Source organism: Populus trichocarpa, chromosome 18 (assembly GCF_000002775.5).
Source record: "Populus trichocarpa isolate Nisqually-1 chromosome 18, P.trichocarpa_v4.1, whole genome shotgun sequence".
NCBI lineage: Eukaryota > Viridiplantae > Streptophyta > Magnoliopsida > Malpighiales > Salicaceae > Populus > Populus trichocarpa.
In genome coordinates this window covers 13,117,296-13,133,891 of record NC_037302.2, presented here as the reverse complement: position 1 = coordinate 13,133,891, position 16,596 = coordinate 13,117,296, and the positions used below count along the sequence as shown (strand labels likewise).

General features: G+C 33.2%; 3 protein-coding genes across 7 annotated transcripts; 1 reads left to right on the top strand and 2 right to left on the bottom strand.

The window, feature by feature from the left end:
- Window positions 1–4,922: 4,922 nt before the first annotated feature.
- On the top strand, window positions 4,923–9,703 carry LOC7489479 (uncharacterized). 3 transcript variants are annotated; one of them, XM_006372074.3, is made up of 6 exons: window positions 4,923–5,246; window positions 6,432–7,430; window positions 8,053–8,226; window positions 8,870–9,018; window positions 9,221–9,331; window positions 9,482–9,703. In XM_006372074.3, exons 1-6 carry the CDS (start codon window positions 5,121–5,123, stop codon window positions 9,564–9,566), a joined length of 1,644 nt encoding a protein of 547 aa, XP_006372136.1. In that variant the 5' UTR covers window positions 4,923–5,120; the 3' UTR covers window positions 9,567–9,703. The 3 variants fall into 3 exon arrangements, with proteins under 3 accessions (XP_006372136.1, XP_002325167.2, XP_024446031.1); XM_002325131.4 differs by having other exon boundaries at window positions 4,926–5,246; window positions 8,876–9,018; XM_024590263.2 differs by lacking the exon at window positions 4,923–5,246 and adding an exon at window positions 5,262–6,270.
- A 159-nt stretch (window positions 9,704–9,862) lies between these two features.
- Window positions 9,863–12,412, bottom strand: LOC7489478 (uncharacterized). The gene is made up of 5 exons (XM_002324537.4): window positions 11,914–12,412; window positions 10,973–11,797; window positions 10,801–10,880; window positions 10,613–10,684; window positions 9,863–10,426 (listed from the first exon to the last, which is right to left on the bottom strand). Exons 1-5 carry the CDS (start codon window positions 12,235–12,237, stop codon window positions 10,084–10,086), a joined length of 1,644 nt encoding a protein of 547 aa, XP_002324573.1. The 5' UTR covers window positions 12,238–12,412; the 3' UTR covers window positions 9,863–10,083.
- A 2,320-nt stretch (window positions 12,413–14,732) lies between these two features.
- Window positions 14,733–16,015, bottom strand: LOC7470041 (probable E3 ubiquitin-protein ligase RHY1A). 3 transcript variants are annotated; one of them, XM_006372069.3, is made up of 3 exons: window positions 15,557–16,015; window positions 15,324–15,457; window positions 14,733–15,161 (listed from the first exon to the last, which is right to left on the bottom strand). In XM_006372069.3, the coding sequence occupies exons 1-3, from the start codon at window positions 15,713–15,715 to the stop codon at window positions 14,861–14,863; spliced, it is 594 nt and encodes a 197-aa protein (XP_006372131.1). In that variant the 5' UTR covers window positions 15,716–16,015; the 3' UTR covers window positions 14,733–14,860. The 3 variants fall into 3 exon arrangements, with proteins under 3 accessions (XP_006372131.1, XP_024445539.1, XP_024445541.1); XM_024589771.2 differs by having other exon boundaries at window positions 15,324–15,460; window positions 15,557–15,924; XM_024589773.2 differs by having other exon boundaries at window positions 15,324–15,451; window positions 15,557–15,917.
- Window positions 16,016–16,596: the final 581 nt, after the last annotated feature.

Genomic DNA, 16,596 nt, shown 5'->3' with positions numbered 1-16,596 from the left:
AAAAAATATTAAGAACCGAACATCCATGTTAATCTAAAAAAAAAAATTAAGTTTTATATAAAATCTCTTAATGGAATTTTGTAGCACCTTCAACAAAATTCATCCATGTAAATCTTCCTTTTTCTAGATTTATCGTCCGTTCTTAGAAAGAAAGAAAGGCATATTCTTAGAAGATAAACAGTACTCTACTCTTATTATTAATTAATTATCCAAGCACCATACATGTTTCTCCGAGAATGAAACAGCAAGCACGTTACACATACACACACTGGAAGTGAAAATAAAATTACTGGTGAGCTAAGCCAGGTAAAACTAGCTATACAGAGCATCCTTCCGTTACATCATCAACCCCTATGGATACGCTTATTCATATATTGCTAGGCTTAGCTTCGATCGAGTTCTTCATATATATGATCGACTAAGGACGGTGATGATCAGGTGGAGGTGCACGCGGGCCTGGAGGAGGAGGTTCACGGTGTGGTGGACCGGATGGTGGTGCATGCGGACCTGGAGGAGGAGGAGAATGGCCACGAGGGGGAGGAGGTTCGCGCTGTGGTGGACCGGGTGGTGGTGGATGGGGCTCTGGCGGTGGGTGGCCGGGCTGGTGACGGGGCTCTGGCGGTGGGGGATTGTGCATCTTCTAATTTCTTTCTTCCGACAGCTCTTTGTTGTTGTTTGATATGGATGTGGAGAAATGTATTGAGATAGTCTCTGAATTTATACATGTGAGTGGATAGGGCTAAGCTAGTTGGGTTGCACAGTTTAATGTTTCATGAATTTGTCCAGTATCTTTCCTTCAAATTTTCAAAACTACAAGTCAAACCCACGTTTGTGCTTGGTTTGGTAGGTTTCTACCTGAAATTCATGGATTTCTCTAGACTTTGGAAGTGGCTCTTGTTGATTTCACTTGACGTTTCCTCCTATCAAAAAGAATTATACAAATCATATAGACGGTTGAATTTGAAACATGTTCTAGAGAAATAAATGCTAATGTAATTGGTTTAGCTATAATTTGATGATAAATCACTCGTATAGTTTGTTTTGTTTTCGCGTTAAAAAATTATTTTTGAGATTTTTTTTATTTAAATTATATTTTTTTTATTTTATATCTATTTTTAAATAAAAAATATTTTAAAAAACAACCAATACTAAAAAATTAATTATTCTAAAGATTTGTTACTAATTAATTAAACATTTTTATAATCAAAAAATCAATTTGACTAGTTAGTTTTTGCCGCGTCCCAGACGACATCCAGTATTTGTTTGGATTGTGCCGACTGCCGACAACTAACAAAAACTCAAGCGAGGCAAAGGAAACAAAGGATGATGGTTTGCTAGCTAGCTTGCAAGGTGTCATCGTGAGCATAAGAGATATTATAGTGCATCACATTTTTTATTTTAAAATATATTAAAATAATTTTTTATTTTTAATATTAATATATTAAAAATATCAAAAAATATCAATTTAATATAAACAAATAAACTCTTAAAAAAACACAAAAAAACAAAGGTCACCGATGTCTCATCAACTTTATCATTTTATTTGTACTGTGCATAGTATTTTTTATGTTAAGATATTTTTTTATTTTTAATATTAATACATTAAAATTATCAAAAAAAATTTAAATATCAATTTAATATAAACAGATAAACTCTTAATAATAAAAAAAAAAACAAAGGTCACCGATGCCTCTCAACTTAATATTAATATACTATTTTAACTTTTGTCACCAAGAAAAAAATGGAAAAAAAATAGTTTTTTTAAAAAAAAACAAGTGTAGTTTTTCACATGATATTGAGAACGACAACTCCATTCTCACAGAAAACAAAATTAAAAATAAACTGAAAATTAGAACTTAATAATTAACGTGACTTGAGGCGTGTGGTGTGTGAGAGTTAGACTTCACTGTTAGCTTGATTTCAACAGTCAGCCCTTCTCTCCGAGGCGAGGGAAATTTCGATTTCCATCCACACATCAGCACCAGATGAGCTAGAAATGGAGGGCTGAAGACCATGAATTATGGTGTCTGTTGGGCGAGTCTGGCTTGGTTTTCAGCCAATTTGGAATACTCTGTGTGAAAAAACCTCAGTATTCCATGAAGAGCTGCGGTGGTGTTCTTACACATACTGCGGTGGTGTTCTTACTCATACACCGTCTTTGTTTCTTAATTTCCCATCTTCAGGTCAGATTTCTTTTACGAAAGCAACCTATTTCAATGTCAACCCTTTGCACGTATTTCTTGTAGAGTAAATTATAGGGATTTTCTTGAGGTTTTAGGAAAGCACAAACACCACACAAATTCTATTAAAAATCCATCAAGCTTTCTCTAATCTTCAACCAAAATTAAATAGCAATTGACATTGACATGTTCTGCTGTTGGAAGACTTCCTCTTTAAATCCATATAGCTTAGTAATCGCCGACTATAATACCACCATGAACCATAAATCACTGTAATTTACAATCAAATTGGACTTCGGTTATTTTATATATATATATAAATCAACAACTAATACTTGTTTCTTAAACTATACTCATTGCGATCAAAATTTTCAAAAATAGATATGAACACACATACGTGCGAGCGCTTTTTTTTATTGTAGAATAGAAATAAACTAGATGATTGTATGTGGTATATCGTGGGTCTTATCAAAATTTTATTGGATATAGAAAAAAATTATAGTATTGTTAAAATGTTCTTTTAGCATGAAATTTTTTAAAACATATTGGGATTAACTTGATGTGATATAGTTGACTTGATATATCTAAAAACAACTCGAACGACATTTAAAAACATAGTTTAGCTTAAAAAAATTAAAAAAACATCTTTTTTAAAAAAAATATTTAAACGATAACATATTATATCAATTTGAATCAACTCGGGTTCACCTCTCAAATCTGCTACTCAAGTCATGAGACCTTAATAACTATATAGAAAGCAAATAAAAAAAATTATTAAATTTAATTATCAATTAAGCCAATATTGAAAGATGAAATTGAAAATAAAATTCAATTTAAAAAATAAACCGAGTAAACTTGGATCGTGAAACTAAAATAACCCCACAAAAAAAAATTATAAAACTCAATTCTTAATCAACTAAAAGTTGAATAATGAAACTATAAAAAAAATCAATTAAAAAAAGAATATAAATATACCCAAGTCAACTCAAGTTAACCAAGCAAATCAATGACAGGTCATGAGACCGAGATAACCTCATAGAATGCAAATGAAACAAATTATAAAGTCTAATTCTCAATCAACCCAAAATTAAAAGATGAAATTTAAAAAAATCAACTAAAAAGAACAAAAAATAACCTTAAGTCAACCAAGCTAACCTACAACTCGGATTATAAAATCATGATAATATTATATAGAAAACAAATAAGATAAAATTATGAAATCTAATTATCAATCAACTTAATGTTGAAGGATTAATTATTTTATTAAATCAAACAAAAAGATAAAAAATGACACAAGTCAGTCAAGGTTAACTTACCAAACCTGGATCAGGAGACCGGGATAAACTCAATAAAAATAAAAATAAAAATTTGATTTTCAATTAGTCTAATGTTAAAGGAAAAAATTAAAAAAATATTTAATTAAAAAAGAACTAAAAAATCCGAGTCAACATAGTTAACCTACAACTAGGATCATAAGGCTAGAATAATTAAATAAAAAAAATAAAAAAAATTATAAAGTATAACGCCTGTAAATCCAATGTAGTAAGATAAGAAAAAACAACAACTAAGTTTGAAATTAAAAAAAAAAATCATTAATTTCTTTTGAGAACCAAAGTGAAAAAAAAACTTGGCATTTCACTGCTAATTACTACAATAAATCAAAATAAATTATGAAGTTCAATTAATAATAATTATATTTTTTTATAATTAATTTTTTTAATAATATGATAGATATTTCTAATTTAATAATATAATAAAAAAATGGATAATCATAAAAATAAACATCAATTCAATATTATGATTTTTTGAAGACAATGATAATTCTGTATAAAAACTAGAAATAAATTAAAAGGTTTAGTTTTAAATAAATTTAATATTAAAAGATAAAATAAAAAATATAAATACAAAAATAATATATATATTCCAACGAATAACATATGAGAAGGGGAAATATCCCCTCCTCGAGCAGCCCCTGTTAAATAATAATAATATAATAATAATATATATGATTTGCTCATACATTATTAACTTATTTAAAAATATAGTTGTGATTGTTTTAATTTAGAAATATATTAAAATAATATTTTTTTTATTTTTAAAAGTTATTTTTAATATCAACGTATCAAAATAATCTTAAAATACTAAAAAATTATTAATTGAAAATAAAAATAATAATAATTTTTTTTTAAAATTTTTTAAAATTACTTTTAAAATATAAAAACAAATAGTACGGCACCACCAAACAACTTTAAAAGAAGACTTTTTAATATTTTTTGTATGTAACTTGTTCTAAATATGTCTAGTTGACCGTTACAAAATCATGAAAAAAACAAAAGTTATAAAAAGAGGGGTCTATTTTTTAGAAGAAAAATCAAAATTAATGAACTCATGCCTAAAAATTGGGTTATAAATTGGATGAGTCGACAGAATTTAATTTGGGTTGATATAAATCAACCTCATTTTATTTATTTTTTAAATAAAATAATATTGATTTAATTTAAAAAAACAAACAAATAAGGTTTTAATAAAATTAATTGGATTACAAATTAATTTTTAGTTGATTTTTAAAAAAACTTAGCTTAAATGGAAGATCGAGTTGGCCGGTTTTAAATCAACTCATAAATTAGATTGGGTTTTGTAAAATCAAGATTTTGAAAGTGAGGTGTCTGTATCATTATCGAGAGGAAACGACAGCCTATAACGTGGCACCGAATGCGGGTGTTTGTGCAAGAAAAACTACAAGACTCAAAAACACTTCACCTCTTCCATACGAAAACAAAAACAAAAACAAAAACAAAAACTCTCTCCTCTAATAATTGCAACAAGAAATTTCAATTTCAAAATAATAAAATAAAAAATATATATACATATTAGCTATACAGTTCCATCATCATTCACCACCACCATTTAATTTCTCAGCCTTTCTCTTTCTCTAAAGAAATGGGTTCGAATAGTAGTAGACCGGGGTCACGCACATCACGGACCCGACCGAATAGCAGGTCGTCCAGGTTCTTCTCTTCTCTCATCTGTGGTGGCTCCTCTTCTTCTCGTACAGCTCGTCACGAGGTACCAAAAAAGAGAGATTAAAGATTTTCGACTTGAAATTGATTTATTACTTCTGTTTCTTTTTAATTGGTTTTGATGATCTGGGGTTGGTCAATTAGTGTTGATAATGGATTGTTTATGTGGTTATCGTGTAAAAGGAATTGACTTTAGAGAAAATAATGAGTCCCCGTTTTGTGTTTTTTTTTTTTTTTTTATCGAAGTTTGAATCTTTACATTGAAATATTTGTGCTTTTTGATGATCTAGGATTGATCATGTGATGTTGGAAAATTTGTCTTGTTTAGGTTTTATGGAATTTTGTTTCTGTTGCTTGTTAACTGTTTGTGGAAGCAATTTTTTATTTTTTCTTTTGTGTTTGTCAACAAATTTTGATTGGAATTATTTGTTTATCGATATTTGTTTATCCCTCCAGTCATCTGAATATTTGTTCACTTTGGTTATTTGATTAAAAGTTCAAGTTTTGTGTAGTTACCATTACTTGGAATAGAAAATGGTTTTAATTTTAAGGCTTTTGTTTTCCATGTGAGTTCTCATTGAGTTTTTAGTTACTTGGGGGTTCTTAGAGATTTCAGTCGAATTTCAAGATGTTCAATTTAATGGTTGCCTTAGGTTAAGTTAACGTTAACAAACAAATGGTTTCCTGCAAGATAATGTATCCCTGTATTTGAAATTGCTATTTCAGAATGTTTTATTAATTAGTTACATTTGACATTAGAGTAGCACAACTTTCTTAGTATGAGCACTTTCCCACCATAATCAATGATCAATTTATACTCGGCAGCTTTGCACAATGCCCTCAATTGATTTGCAAGTTTTTTAAAGAAAATATTAATGCTTGTTTTGCTGTAAACTATTTCTGTAAGTTTGTAATTGAAACTCCTTTATCTTTTTTATTATGACTGAAACTGACTATTGCGATTTGTGAGAGCATGGTTCTGCCATATGGAGCAATTCCATGGTGTTGATATAGGGTCTATACAAATCTAGACAATAGGCACTTCTCCTATCATTCAAGAACAAGATGTGGTGAGGTGGCAGTATTCATTTCCTGTGACATTTCTAGTCTTGATCAATGTGAAATTTATTTTTTAATGTTTGGAGAAGTCTTTTTAAGGATGCTATTATTCAAATGTTCGTGGCTACCTTTTATAGAGGATACTGATATGTGTGTGATCTTTTTCCAATAGATGGAAGACTATCCAGACAAGATTCTGATGAATTCTGCAGAACAGTGTTGTCCAGTCATCGAGGTACAGAATTCTGCAGAGGAATCATCTGTGGTTTCCAATACAGTAACAGGGTCTAGAAGCTCAGATACTGAAACTGGAGGATCATCTGGAAACAGAATAAGAGCCAGTGAGGGAACTTCTGAGAAATATGGTTATAGAAATCTTGACACAAACTCTCGAGGAAAATGCCTATCTGATAGTAAGGAGTTAGTTGGCCCAGATCAGGTAAGTGATAGTCATGATGAATCAGGTAGAAATATAAGTATTGCTGAAGCTAGTACTTCATTTAAAGAACGACAGTCATCAGATCCTGTATCAATGAATGTTTCAACTAACATGGATTCTGTCAATGGCATTGAAAATTCAGAGAACGAGGGTTTCTCTCAGATCTATCCTGATATAATACATACAAGCAGTTCAAACTCACCGAGGCATGGAGATTCATGTTCTAATGGTTTGGCTTTTGACAATCATATGGGTGAAGTAACAGACATGCCAAATTCTAATTCTGATTCAGTAAATCATAGATCTATTGTCCCAGTAACCTTTCGCTCAACACAAGATGAGTCTATCCAAGATCCAGTACCTTCAGATTTAGGACTTCTTGTGCCCAATAGGGAACAAGGGAGGACAGATGGAAGTGTACTCCATGTAGATGTTGTGAGTATCTCTTCCAGCATTTATTCAAGCAGCAATTCAGATACAAGCAGTCGTGAGGCCAGAAGGAATAGCAGAAGATTGTTTCGGGACGCATTTTCAAGGCGCAGTTCTAGGAGGCATGTTGATTCTCCTACTATTGTCTTCTCAACAGATAATACTGATGATCTTGAATCCCATGACAGATGGCTCCTTGATTTCAGTGGTGATTTTTTTGACGATGGGATAGGCAGTGATTCTGGATACATGAGCAGGAGAATTCACAGATTGAATGAACGAAGACGACACTCAAGATCTGAGGTGATATTTCTGAATAGTTTTTGAGGAAAGAATGCTATACTATCATTTACTTTTGCACACACACTTGTGATACATGTTGGGGATTATAGTTCTGTATATTTTTGGCGTTGATCAGTTCTTACAATCATCAAGAAGACCCTTGTACAGCTATTAATCCACTGAAGTTTGGATTTGGGAAGGAAGCCTAGGAAGACAACCCTGTACAGGGACAAAACCTAACAGGGGCCAGGGCGTTCAATTTTTTTTTAAATCCCCCTTATTCTTGGAAACATTTTAAATTAGTCCTAATGAAATCGCCACTTCAAAATAGAAATTTTATGTTCTCATCCTCTCAAGCTTCAAAGTCAGGGATCCTGGCCCTGTAATTCAATATCTTTGCACGAATCTTTGGCTTGATAGAGGTTTTTGTTTTTTATATAAAAAAAAACAATTGCAAGCCCTGGTCTTTTATTGTTGCACTATTCAATTGTTCTTTTAGTTTCTTTGGTATAATTGCATGCCACTCCATTCTTTGTCTATCCAGTAGTCACGGGGGCTGGGTTAGCAGAACATAAAAAATAAGGTTAAAATCTCTTTCCTTCATTTGTAATTCTTATGAACTACTCTTGCTTACTCTTTGCAGATCTGGGAAAGACTTCGTGGTGGCCTTGATGAGAATGGTCGACGAACAACCTCTTGTCCTTCTGGACTCCACCCTGACGGTACATGCTCGTGTGAATCATTCTTGATGGCTGAGGAGTCGAGTGCTCGTGGAAGTATATCACGAATAGTCATGCTTGCTGAAGCTCTATTTGAGGTAGTTCTCCTTTGACATAGCTTCTCCTGGCTTCACTAATCCCATTCATGAAAAACGGATATAGTTTGAAAAGCAGAATGCACCTATGTGATAGAGTTGCTGATTGAATCCATTATCTTGGTGCTAATGATAATTTAAGTTTCTATTTACACATCTGTCTTCTTTCGAGACTTTTGTATAAATTGCAAATTCAAGGTTATGATTGTGCTGAACCATGTCCAACCTGCTGTAGAGGTTTTAGTGCTAATCCCATTGTTTGAGACACTCCATTCCATTCGTTTGAGGAATCCAATGAGAAAAGGTGGGCATGATTTTGCAATTCTTTTGAGGACAAGGGTGAATCCTGACTAATTTAATACCCTTTTTACTTTGCCTGGAAAAATATACACTAGGGTGGCTTGCATTTAGATATTACCTGTGATTATGTCTTAACGCTAACAAGACTAAGATCTAGCAGTAGGTTTTTTGAAACTGCTCAGCTGTCTTTCTATGTAGAGGTTCTTAAAGAGGTGTGGAAGCCACCATCAAATTCATGATAAGGGAGTTGCTTTGACCATGAAATCTGTGCTAGGCAGTTTTACAATGATTTATACACTTCTTGGCCTGCATTATGTTGCTACTAAGTTCTGGTGTCATGTTTAAGCTGCAGGTTTTGGATGAAATCCATCGTCAGCCTGTGTCACTTTCTCTATCCATGATGTCGCTCCCTGCCCCTGAATCAGTTGTTGACTCTTTCCCTCTTAAGAATCACAAAAAGTTGGACAGAGTCAAGGGCAATGATGAGGATGAACAGTAAGTTTCTCATTGATTTAAATTTTGTGGTGTGAACATGCATGTACTCTAGAATAAGCCAGGTATTATACTTGCACATGAGTGTTATCGCGTGTAAAAGTGGTGGGGAACTTGGAGTTCAAGGTGTTTCATTACTTGGTTTGCACTAATATAAACTTGTCGTCTTTTGGACTGTGTTTGGTAATAACTTTCTGACTGACAGGTGTTACATTTGCCTGGCCGAGTATGAGGAAGGTGACAAAATAAGAGTTCTTCCCTGCCACCACGAATATCACATGGTTTGTGTGGATAAATGGCTCAAAGAAATACATGGGTATTGTTATTGCCACCCACCTGCGTTTTTGCTGCTTATGTTTTCATTCTTCTTAAACCGTATTCATAATCATTTTTTTTCCTTCTCTGGTGTGAAATTTTTGTCACATCCTTCTTCCCCCCTCCTCTCCCCTCTGATGGTATTTTACAGGGTATGCCCGCTTTGTCGAGGAGATGTCCGCGAGGGTGGTGCCAGCGAGCCTTCAATACCAAATCCAGAAATTACTTCTACTTGATTGCATTGTAAATATAATTGTATATAGTGTTATATAAATTCCATCTCTTGTAATATGGTTCCCTGAAGATTGGATTCTGTAGAGTATAGATCTTACATAAAGCTATACGGTATATAAGATTGGATTCTTGAGCTCCATGTTATGCTTCTGTTGCCTTGTTAAAACAAATACATCATAAATAATCCCAAGTTGGAAACCCAAATATGATGCAACTAAAACTAGGTTGTCTTGGATTAGTTGGAAATCCCATGATCCCCATTGAAAAACCTTCAATGGCTATCTATCATCAGTAATGCTTGGGGGGGATTAAAAACTTTTATAGCTGCTGAGGAAGATAAAAACGTTTACATTCTTCTTGCATGGGTTTGATGAAACCCAGCAGAACAAAAGGGGGTTTAAAATCCAGAAGAACAACATTGTTCTTCTGTCAGAGTTCATAACCAGAATTACAATAGAATACAAGCAAACAAAAAACAAGAATACCGCTTGCTTATCAAGCATAGAAACTCCCATATCACTAATATTGTTGCCTTGGGATCCAAAAGGGATTCTGGAATGATTCAGTCCTAAGCTTATTCCCATTGCTTTCAGAGTAGTCATGGGAGAAGGGATTAGTATAGGCGCTCTGATCATTCTTGGCAGTGAAATTTTGTTGCTTCTTTGGAAATGAATGATCCTGTTGAGAAAAAAGATTTGGGTGACAATTTTCGTCTTCATCTTCAAATGTTGTCCATCGCATTGAATTGTTGTGATGTTTTTCTCTTGCAGCATTTCTCATGTTCTCCATCTCTCCAACATGATCCTTGAACTCTTTCTTCACCACATCCAGTACAACATCACCATACCGATCGCACCATGACCTTAGAACACAACATTTTTGTAGTTCATGTGAGGATCCAAATAATAAGTTTGATATGCTGTAGCAAGAATGCCTATGATTAATTGCAATAGCTACGGTTTTTGGCAGATCAATAGATCAAATATGCTGCGAGGAAACAAACATTAAATTGAGATAGGTAAAAGAAAGAAAGCTGTTGTTTTCTTACTTGGGGAAGAACTTTTTCAGGTCAGCCTTGTCAACAGGAAGCTTGGTGGAAATTGCTTCAATTTGATCATCACTAATAGAACCACAAATAACAAGCACAATGCAATACAAAAGCAAGTGATTAATTGATTATAAAAACACACAAAGACAACTACTTCAAAATCATCTGATCAGTAAAAAAAAGCTTACGAAAATTTAAGACTAGGGTTTGTTGTGCAGAGTTCTGTTTGAATTTTTGAAAGCTCCTTCTTTATCTTGTCCCCTAAAACCTGTATAATTAACAACAGATAGACAAAGGCATAAGTTAAGGTTGAAGGATAAAGATTTAGAAACAAAGTTATATATATTGTCTAGACTGAACCTTATCAATGAAAAAATCTGAAGAAGAACCATTAGAATGCAGTTTCTTCTTTATCTGCTTAGTGTCTGGTCCCTCTCCAATGGGACTATTAACAAGGTTGCAAGATCCTGAATAAGCCTCACTGTCAGATCTTTCATTGTTAAGAGGCAGAGGAGCAGTCTCACCATCTGAATCATTTTTCTTCCATTTCTTAAAACCATCAAAACCCCAAGGCTTTTTTGCTGATTTTGAAGGTTTCTCCTCACAATTAAAACCATTAGCACCACCACCACCACCACCACCATCTCCCTCTCTTTGCTCCTGTCGAAACAAAGTCTTGAAGGGTTTCCTCTTGGGCTTATCATTGCTTGCGCTTTCTTTTACAGATTCATTTGGTAAGCTTGCTTGCATAAGAATTGATTTGGTTTCACTTTCCTTATCCTTCAAATGACTATCCCAAAGTGGGTTCTCTCTCTCGTTACTAACATGGCCAGAGGAGGGCAATCTTGCTTCAATTTCAAAAATACTCTTTTCTTCTTTGTGTTTGCTCAGCTTGTGATCTGATCCAAAGCCAAAAACGGAGGCTGCTCCTTTGATTTGCTTCATCGCTGAGTTAGGCTTTGATCTATTTATGGACTGTAAAGTTTCTTTACCAATCAACCTTTTCTCATCTTTTAAATCAATAACCGACCACTCCTCTTCTATCTTCTCTTTTGTGTCTTTTGGACCAGCAACAATAACATCTCTTGACTCAATTTCTGCTCCTTGTACTGCTAGCCTCTGTAACAAAGGTCTCTTTGATGAATGGTACTCATCTTCTGATATACATTTTGCATAAAGCAACTCCTACAAAATGTCCAAAACAAACAAAAAAAAAATAAACAAAAATTGGTTCCATTTGATTGTCCAAAGAGAAAATTTTGAAATAAATCAAACCCAGGTTCTAAAAATTAGAAATTCACCTGCAAGAAGACCAATTTATCTCTTAAAATGACTGCTTGTTCATGTTCAAGTGGAGAAGCAATAAGGGTTTCAAGCAAATGAGTCTTGAAAGCAGAAACCTCATTCTCAGCTAAAATACCTTCTTTATGCAACCCCATCAAATTCAATATTTGATGGAATGAGTCTTGCTGCCACTTCAAGTTATCAGACTGCAGCTTTGAGAGCCTGTGCTCCGCCGAGGTCAACCTCTTTTTCTTAAAGGAAAAAGGCAAGATTGTCTTGCAAATAGAGGTAATTGAGTCATGGAGAGTAGAGTAGTATGCTGGTGTGTATGTGTATACCATTTTTGATGATCTTTTCTTTGTTTCTCGATTTGAACAAGTGAATAAAAGCTAGCCAAGAATTATGATTTTTATGGGGTGCTAGAGCTGTTGTGATTTGAATGATGATTTTTTCAAGTGTTTCAGTTTATTCTTTTTTGTTTCTGTGTGGTGTTTTTCTTTATTCAGGGTTCTTCAAGTTTGAATTTTTGGGCTGTGAAACGGTCACTAGGAACTAGCCGTTGGAGGAGAAGGCAAGCAAAGCGAGGTGGAGTAAGAGGTGGACAAGAATTAGTGGAGTAACACGATGTCGTTTTCCAAATATGACTTGCATTTTCCGTTGATAATCTTCGGGTCCCGCATGTGGCTTATCTTTCTTGCATCGTTCTAGTAATTTGATCAAAAGAAAAGTCGATATGAAAATTTATTATTTCCTAAAAATCATTTTTTTAAAAAAATAATATAGAATTCCTCGTGACTTATTGGTCAGTATGATTCAGAAAAATTAGTATTTTTATATTTTTTTAAAATAAAATGACTTAATCTCTTAAAAGCAAAAGATAAATAAAATAAAAACTATGTTAATGGGCTTTTTAATCTTGTCCTTCTTTTTAGCATAATTAAATAAATTAATTATTTTAAATCAGAAAAATACTAAGGTAGCTCTCAAGTTGTTTTTTGTCTTTTTAGTTTTTTTTTTTTTTGTTATAATCAGGTTCACTTAAAGGTAACTTGGTAATGTAATTAAAATAAATATTAATAAAAAATTGGATGACGTGTGTATTATAAGCATCCGCGCATGGACAATGCTTGTGCTCTTTGGATGACGTATGCAACGTCGTCTAGTAGTTAACATCACCTTCCGCAACAATATTGTAAGTGTCCGGACATGGTCTTCATGATAGTCAGGTGCGTGTATACAACAATGCAACGGCTGAATTCTAATGCATTTTTTCCTTCTCCCCCTCTTCTCTCTCTCTTCTCTTTACTAAAACATAAAGGTGTCTGGTAATTTTATTTTTTTTATCCAAGTTGGTCATCATTCTCTTGATTACTATTTGTTTTGTTTTTGTTTTTTTTTATAATTTTTTCTTCCATTTCTCCCCTTGTCATTTGATTTCACTTAGTTTCTAAATTAAATTAGGTTCTTGTTCTTTTGATTGCTTTTTAGCATTTTCTAATTAAGTTTGTTTTCCAATTACATCCTTCAACATTTAATTTTCATTTATTTTTATGTCAAATTTGGTCCTCATTCTTTTTATTGTTATTTTATTTCCTTCTTATCCTTTTTTAATTTCATTTGTTTTTCAATTTCATCCTTCAATATTTTATTGATTGACGATTTTGCTTTATTATTTTTTTATGGTTTGCCTTTTATGGGGTTAGTTCCGAGCTCATGACTAAAATCACAAGTTTCAAAAGTTAACATAGGTTGACTTTGGTTTTTTTCAGATCTTTTTTTTTTTCAATTTCATCATTCAACATTTGATTTATTTGGATTTAATCTTCTTGCTTTTTTTTTTCCACTTTCCTTTTTATGGGATTATCTCAATCCTATGCCTACGATTGCAAGGTTAGCGAGTTAACCCGGATTGACTCGAATAAATTTTTTTCATTGCTTTTTAATTATTTTTTTCTAGTTTCGCCATTTAACATTGAGTTATTTGGTAATTGAAATTTAAGTTTTATTTAGTTTGCTTTCAACGAGGTTACCTTGGTATCATGAGTAAGTCGCATATTTAGCATGCTAACCTGGATGGGCTCGTGTCGGCTTTTTTAAACCTTTTTTTTTAAGTCTATTTATTAACATTGTATTTTTTTTATTTGAATTATTTAAATTAGTCAAGTTTATTAAACTCAATAAGATCAATAACCCTCTTAATTTTTAGATCGCTTTAGCATCTTTTTTATATTAAAAAAAATTGTAAAGATTTTGTAAAGATTTTGAATTTTTTTTATTTTGAATTAATTTTTTTAGTATTTTTGAATTATTTTAATGTGTTGGTGTTAAAAATAAATTTAAAAAAATAAAAAAAAATATTTTTTTTATATATTTTCAAATAAAAAATACTTTACAAAAAATAATTACTATCATGACGATAAATTAGATTCAACATTTAATGGCCCACTTTATAGACAGCAGAGGTGCATTATTTGAAACTGAGTGAGGAGTGGGACTAAAGAATGGATGGACAGACAGTGATAGTAAGAGCAATGAGAATCACTTGCTGCTATAGATCACAGCTCTTCTCACTCAAACTTTCACCATGTTTTGTTTTACATGGCAATCATTGATAAAAGAAGACGACCACCCATCTCATCAGGGAATATGAGCAGCTAGGCTGTCCTTTTAATATTCGACCTGTACCATGGAAATTTTACATGGAAATTGTTTTTAGTGTTTAGGGATGAATTGGAAAATAACTCTTTTCTAAAAATAATAAAATTATTATAGAATCTAGTATTTTCTAAAGACTTCTGCAGAATCTCCATTGCCAAGATGGAAAATTAGAGATGAGTAAAATGCAAACACACGGAGAAGATAATAGCATAACTTGTCTTGGTACACCAAATCACTCTTGCAGAAGACAAGGTTGCTCCCGAAATCCCAATTGGTATCTACAAAAAGAACAAAAGAAGAGAGCGCCTAGGAGAGTTCAACACGTATTTCCATCCTGCAACAAGGACAATGGCCATTGTTTTCTAGCCATGGCACCAAACACCTGGGGTGGTACCTGTGTGCACAGGGAAGGTGCACCAGGGTCTCACCAGACTTGAACCGATCGAGGCAGATGGTGCACTCGTCTTGGTCAGCAGCTTTCCAGCTCAGTTTGGCCCAATTGAACCTCTTAGACCCACTCCTCTTCGTACCATACACCTCCATCTGTAACTCCCCTAGTACCATTGATCTGCCATCTACATCTCTCAGGTTTCCTGTGCTTTTGTGCCTAAATTGGACAAAAATCAATCTAGAACATAAGTATGGGAACTGATTTGAGTACGAGATTTGATGACGTATTTTGGATGCCAGGCATGTTGCATATTAGCAAGGACCATCTGGATTGTACTAATACGCGCCGCCTGGTAGAAATAGGGAAGCCATTATTTACCTTGTGGTTTCTGCTGTCTTCTTCTTTTGCAATCTTAGCCTCTCATCTAATCTTTCCTTGGCTTCTCTTGCCACTCCTCCCAGCTTCTCATCCTCGTATGCCTGGCTTGATACGCTCCTTTGCTTTTGCTTTTGCTTCTCAATCATCCAAATCAAAAGAGAAAAAGAAGATCTCAGCAACAACTCCCAAAAACAGAAGAAATGAAAAGAGAATCTTTAGATAGAGAGAGATACCAGAGAAGAGACGGAGCCATGATAACTTTCATGGCTGCTTGTGTACAAACAAAAAGATGGCTTTCTGGACCAGCCGTGTGCTGGGGCACCAAGTGAATCTCCGCTTTGATGGAACCTCCTCCTTCGAGCACATTCAACACCAGGCAACATACCAGCCATTGCTAAACCACCCCAAGAAACAAAATTTTCCTCAAATTAAGAAACAAAAACTACGTCTATTATTTCTATGCCTGGTCCTTCGAGCAGCCTAAAACAAGGAGAGGGAAGCAAGTATTGAGACTTGGTATTCCATATTAAAGAAATGGGAAAAATAGAAAACCTGAATTCGGTATCTATTAATAAATGCAACTGTTTTTACATTAGAAAATATATTAAAATAATTTTTTTATTTTTAAAATTTTATTTTTAATATTAGTATATAAAACAATTCAAAAATATAAAAATATATATTAATTCAAATAAGAACCCAAAATACGTTCGGTGGAAGACAAAAGAGGGTAGATGACATTTAAAGGTTTATTTTTTTTTACAAGAAAAATCTTTTGCCATCATTGGCAGTCACCTTCCTAGAAACTATGGTTTGAAAAATCAAAGAGCAAAAGATATGAACAGAATAAAGAAAGACGATGAGGAAGTAGGTAAGGAAGCTTCATAGCACCGAGACTGTGGTCCAACCATTACCAAACCATGACTCCATCAAACCAAGGGTAAAATTTAATTTGGCCCCTAAGGTTCACAGGGTTCTAAAATCAGCCTCCACAACTTTCATTTTAGTCCCCTCCCATCCATTTATGTCGATCATTGAAACTGAAAATATGTTGTAAATCTCAATTTTATCGATGAAATTTGAATCTCAATATCACCCCAAAAGTATGGAGAATAAATTGAATTAAAAAAAAAAACCATTTTTTGGGAAAGCAAATATGGTTGATAAAAAGGGTTTTTTTTCCATCAATATTTTCTACTATTTCTTTGAAAATATAATGATAATGCTAAATTAAAAACAAACATGATAAAAAAAATTCGTGAACACCATCAAC

Coding starts and splice junctions, on each gene's coding strand:
- LOC7489478 (XM_002324537.4), bottom strand. CDS start 12,237: ATGGTATACACATACACACCAGCATACTACTCTACTCTCCATGACTCA. Junction 11,798..11,913: donor ATAAATTGGTCTTCTTGCAG/GTGAATTTCTAA, acceptor GACATTTTGTAG/GAGTTGCTTTATGCAAAATG. Junction 10,881..10,972: donor CAGATTTTTTCATTGATAAG/GTTCAGTCTAGA, acceptor TTAATTATACAG/GTTTTAGGGGACAAGATAAA.
- LOC7489479 (XM_006372074.3), top strand. CDS start 5,121: ATGGGTTCGAATAGTAGTAGACCGGGGTCACGCACATCACGGACCCGA. Junction 9,019..9,220: donor GGCAATGATGAGGATGAACA/GTAAGTTTCTCA, acceptor TCTGACTGACAG/GTGTTACATTTGCCTGGCCG. Junction 9,332..9,481: donor TGGCTCAAAGAAATACATGG/GTATTGTTATTG, acceptor GGTATTTTACAG/GGTATGCCCGCTTTGTCGAG.
- LOC7470041 (XM_024589771.2), bottom strand. CDS start 15,715: ATGGCTGGTATGTTGCCTGGTGTTGAATGTGCTCGAAGGAGGAGGTTC. Junction 15,461..15,556: donor ATGGCTCCGTCTCTTCTCTG/GTATCTCTCTCT, acceptor TGGATGATTGAG/AAGCAAAAGCAAAAGCAAAG. Junction 15,162..15,323: donor AAGACAGCAGAAACCACAAG/GTAAATAATGGC, acceptor TGTCCAATTTAG/GCACAAAAGCACAGGAAACC.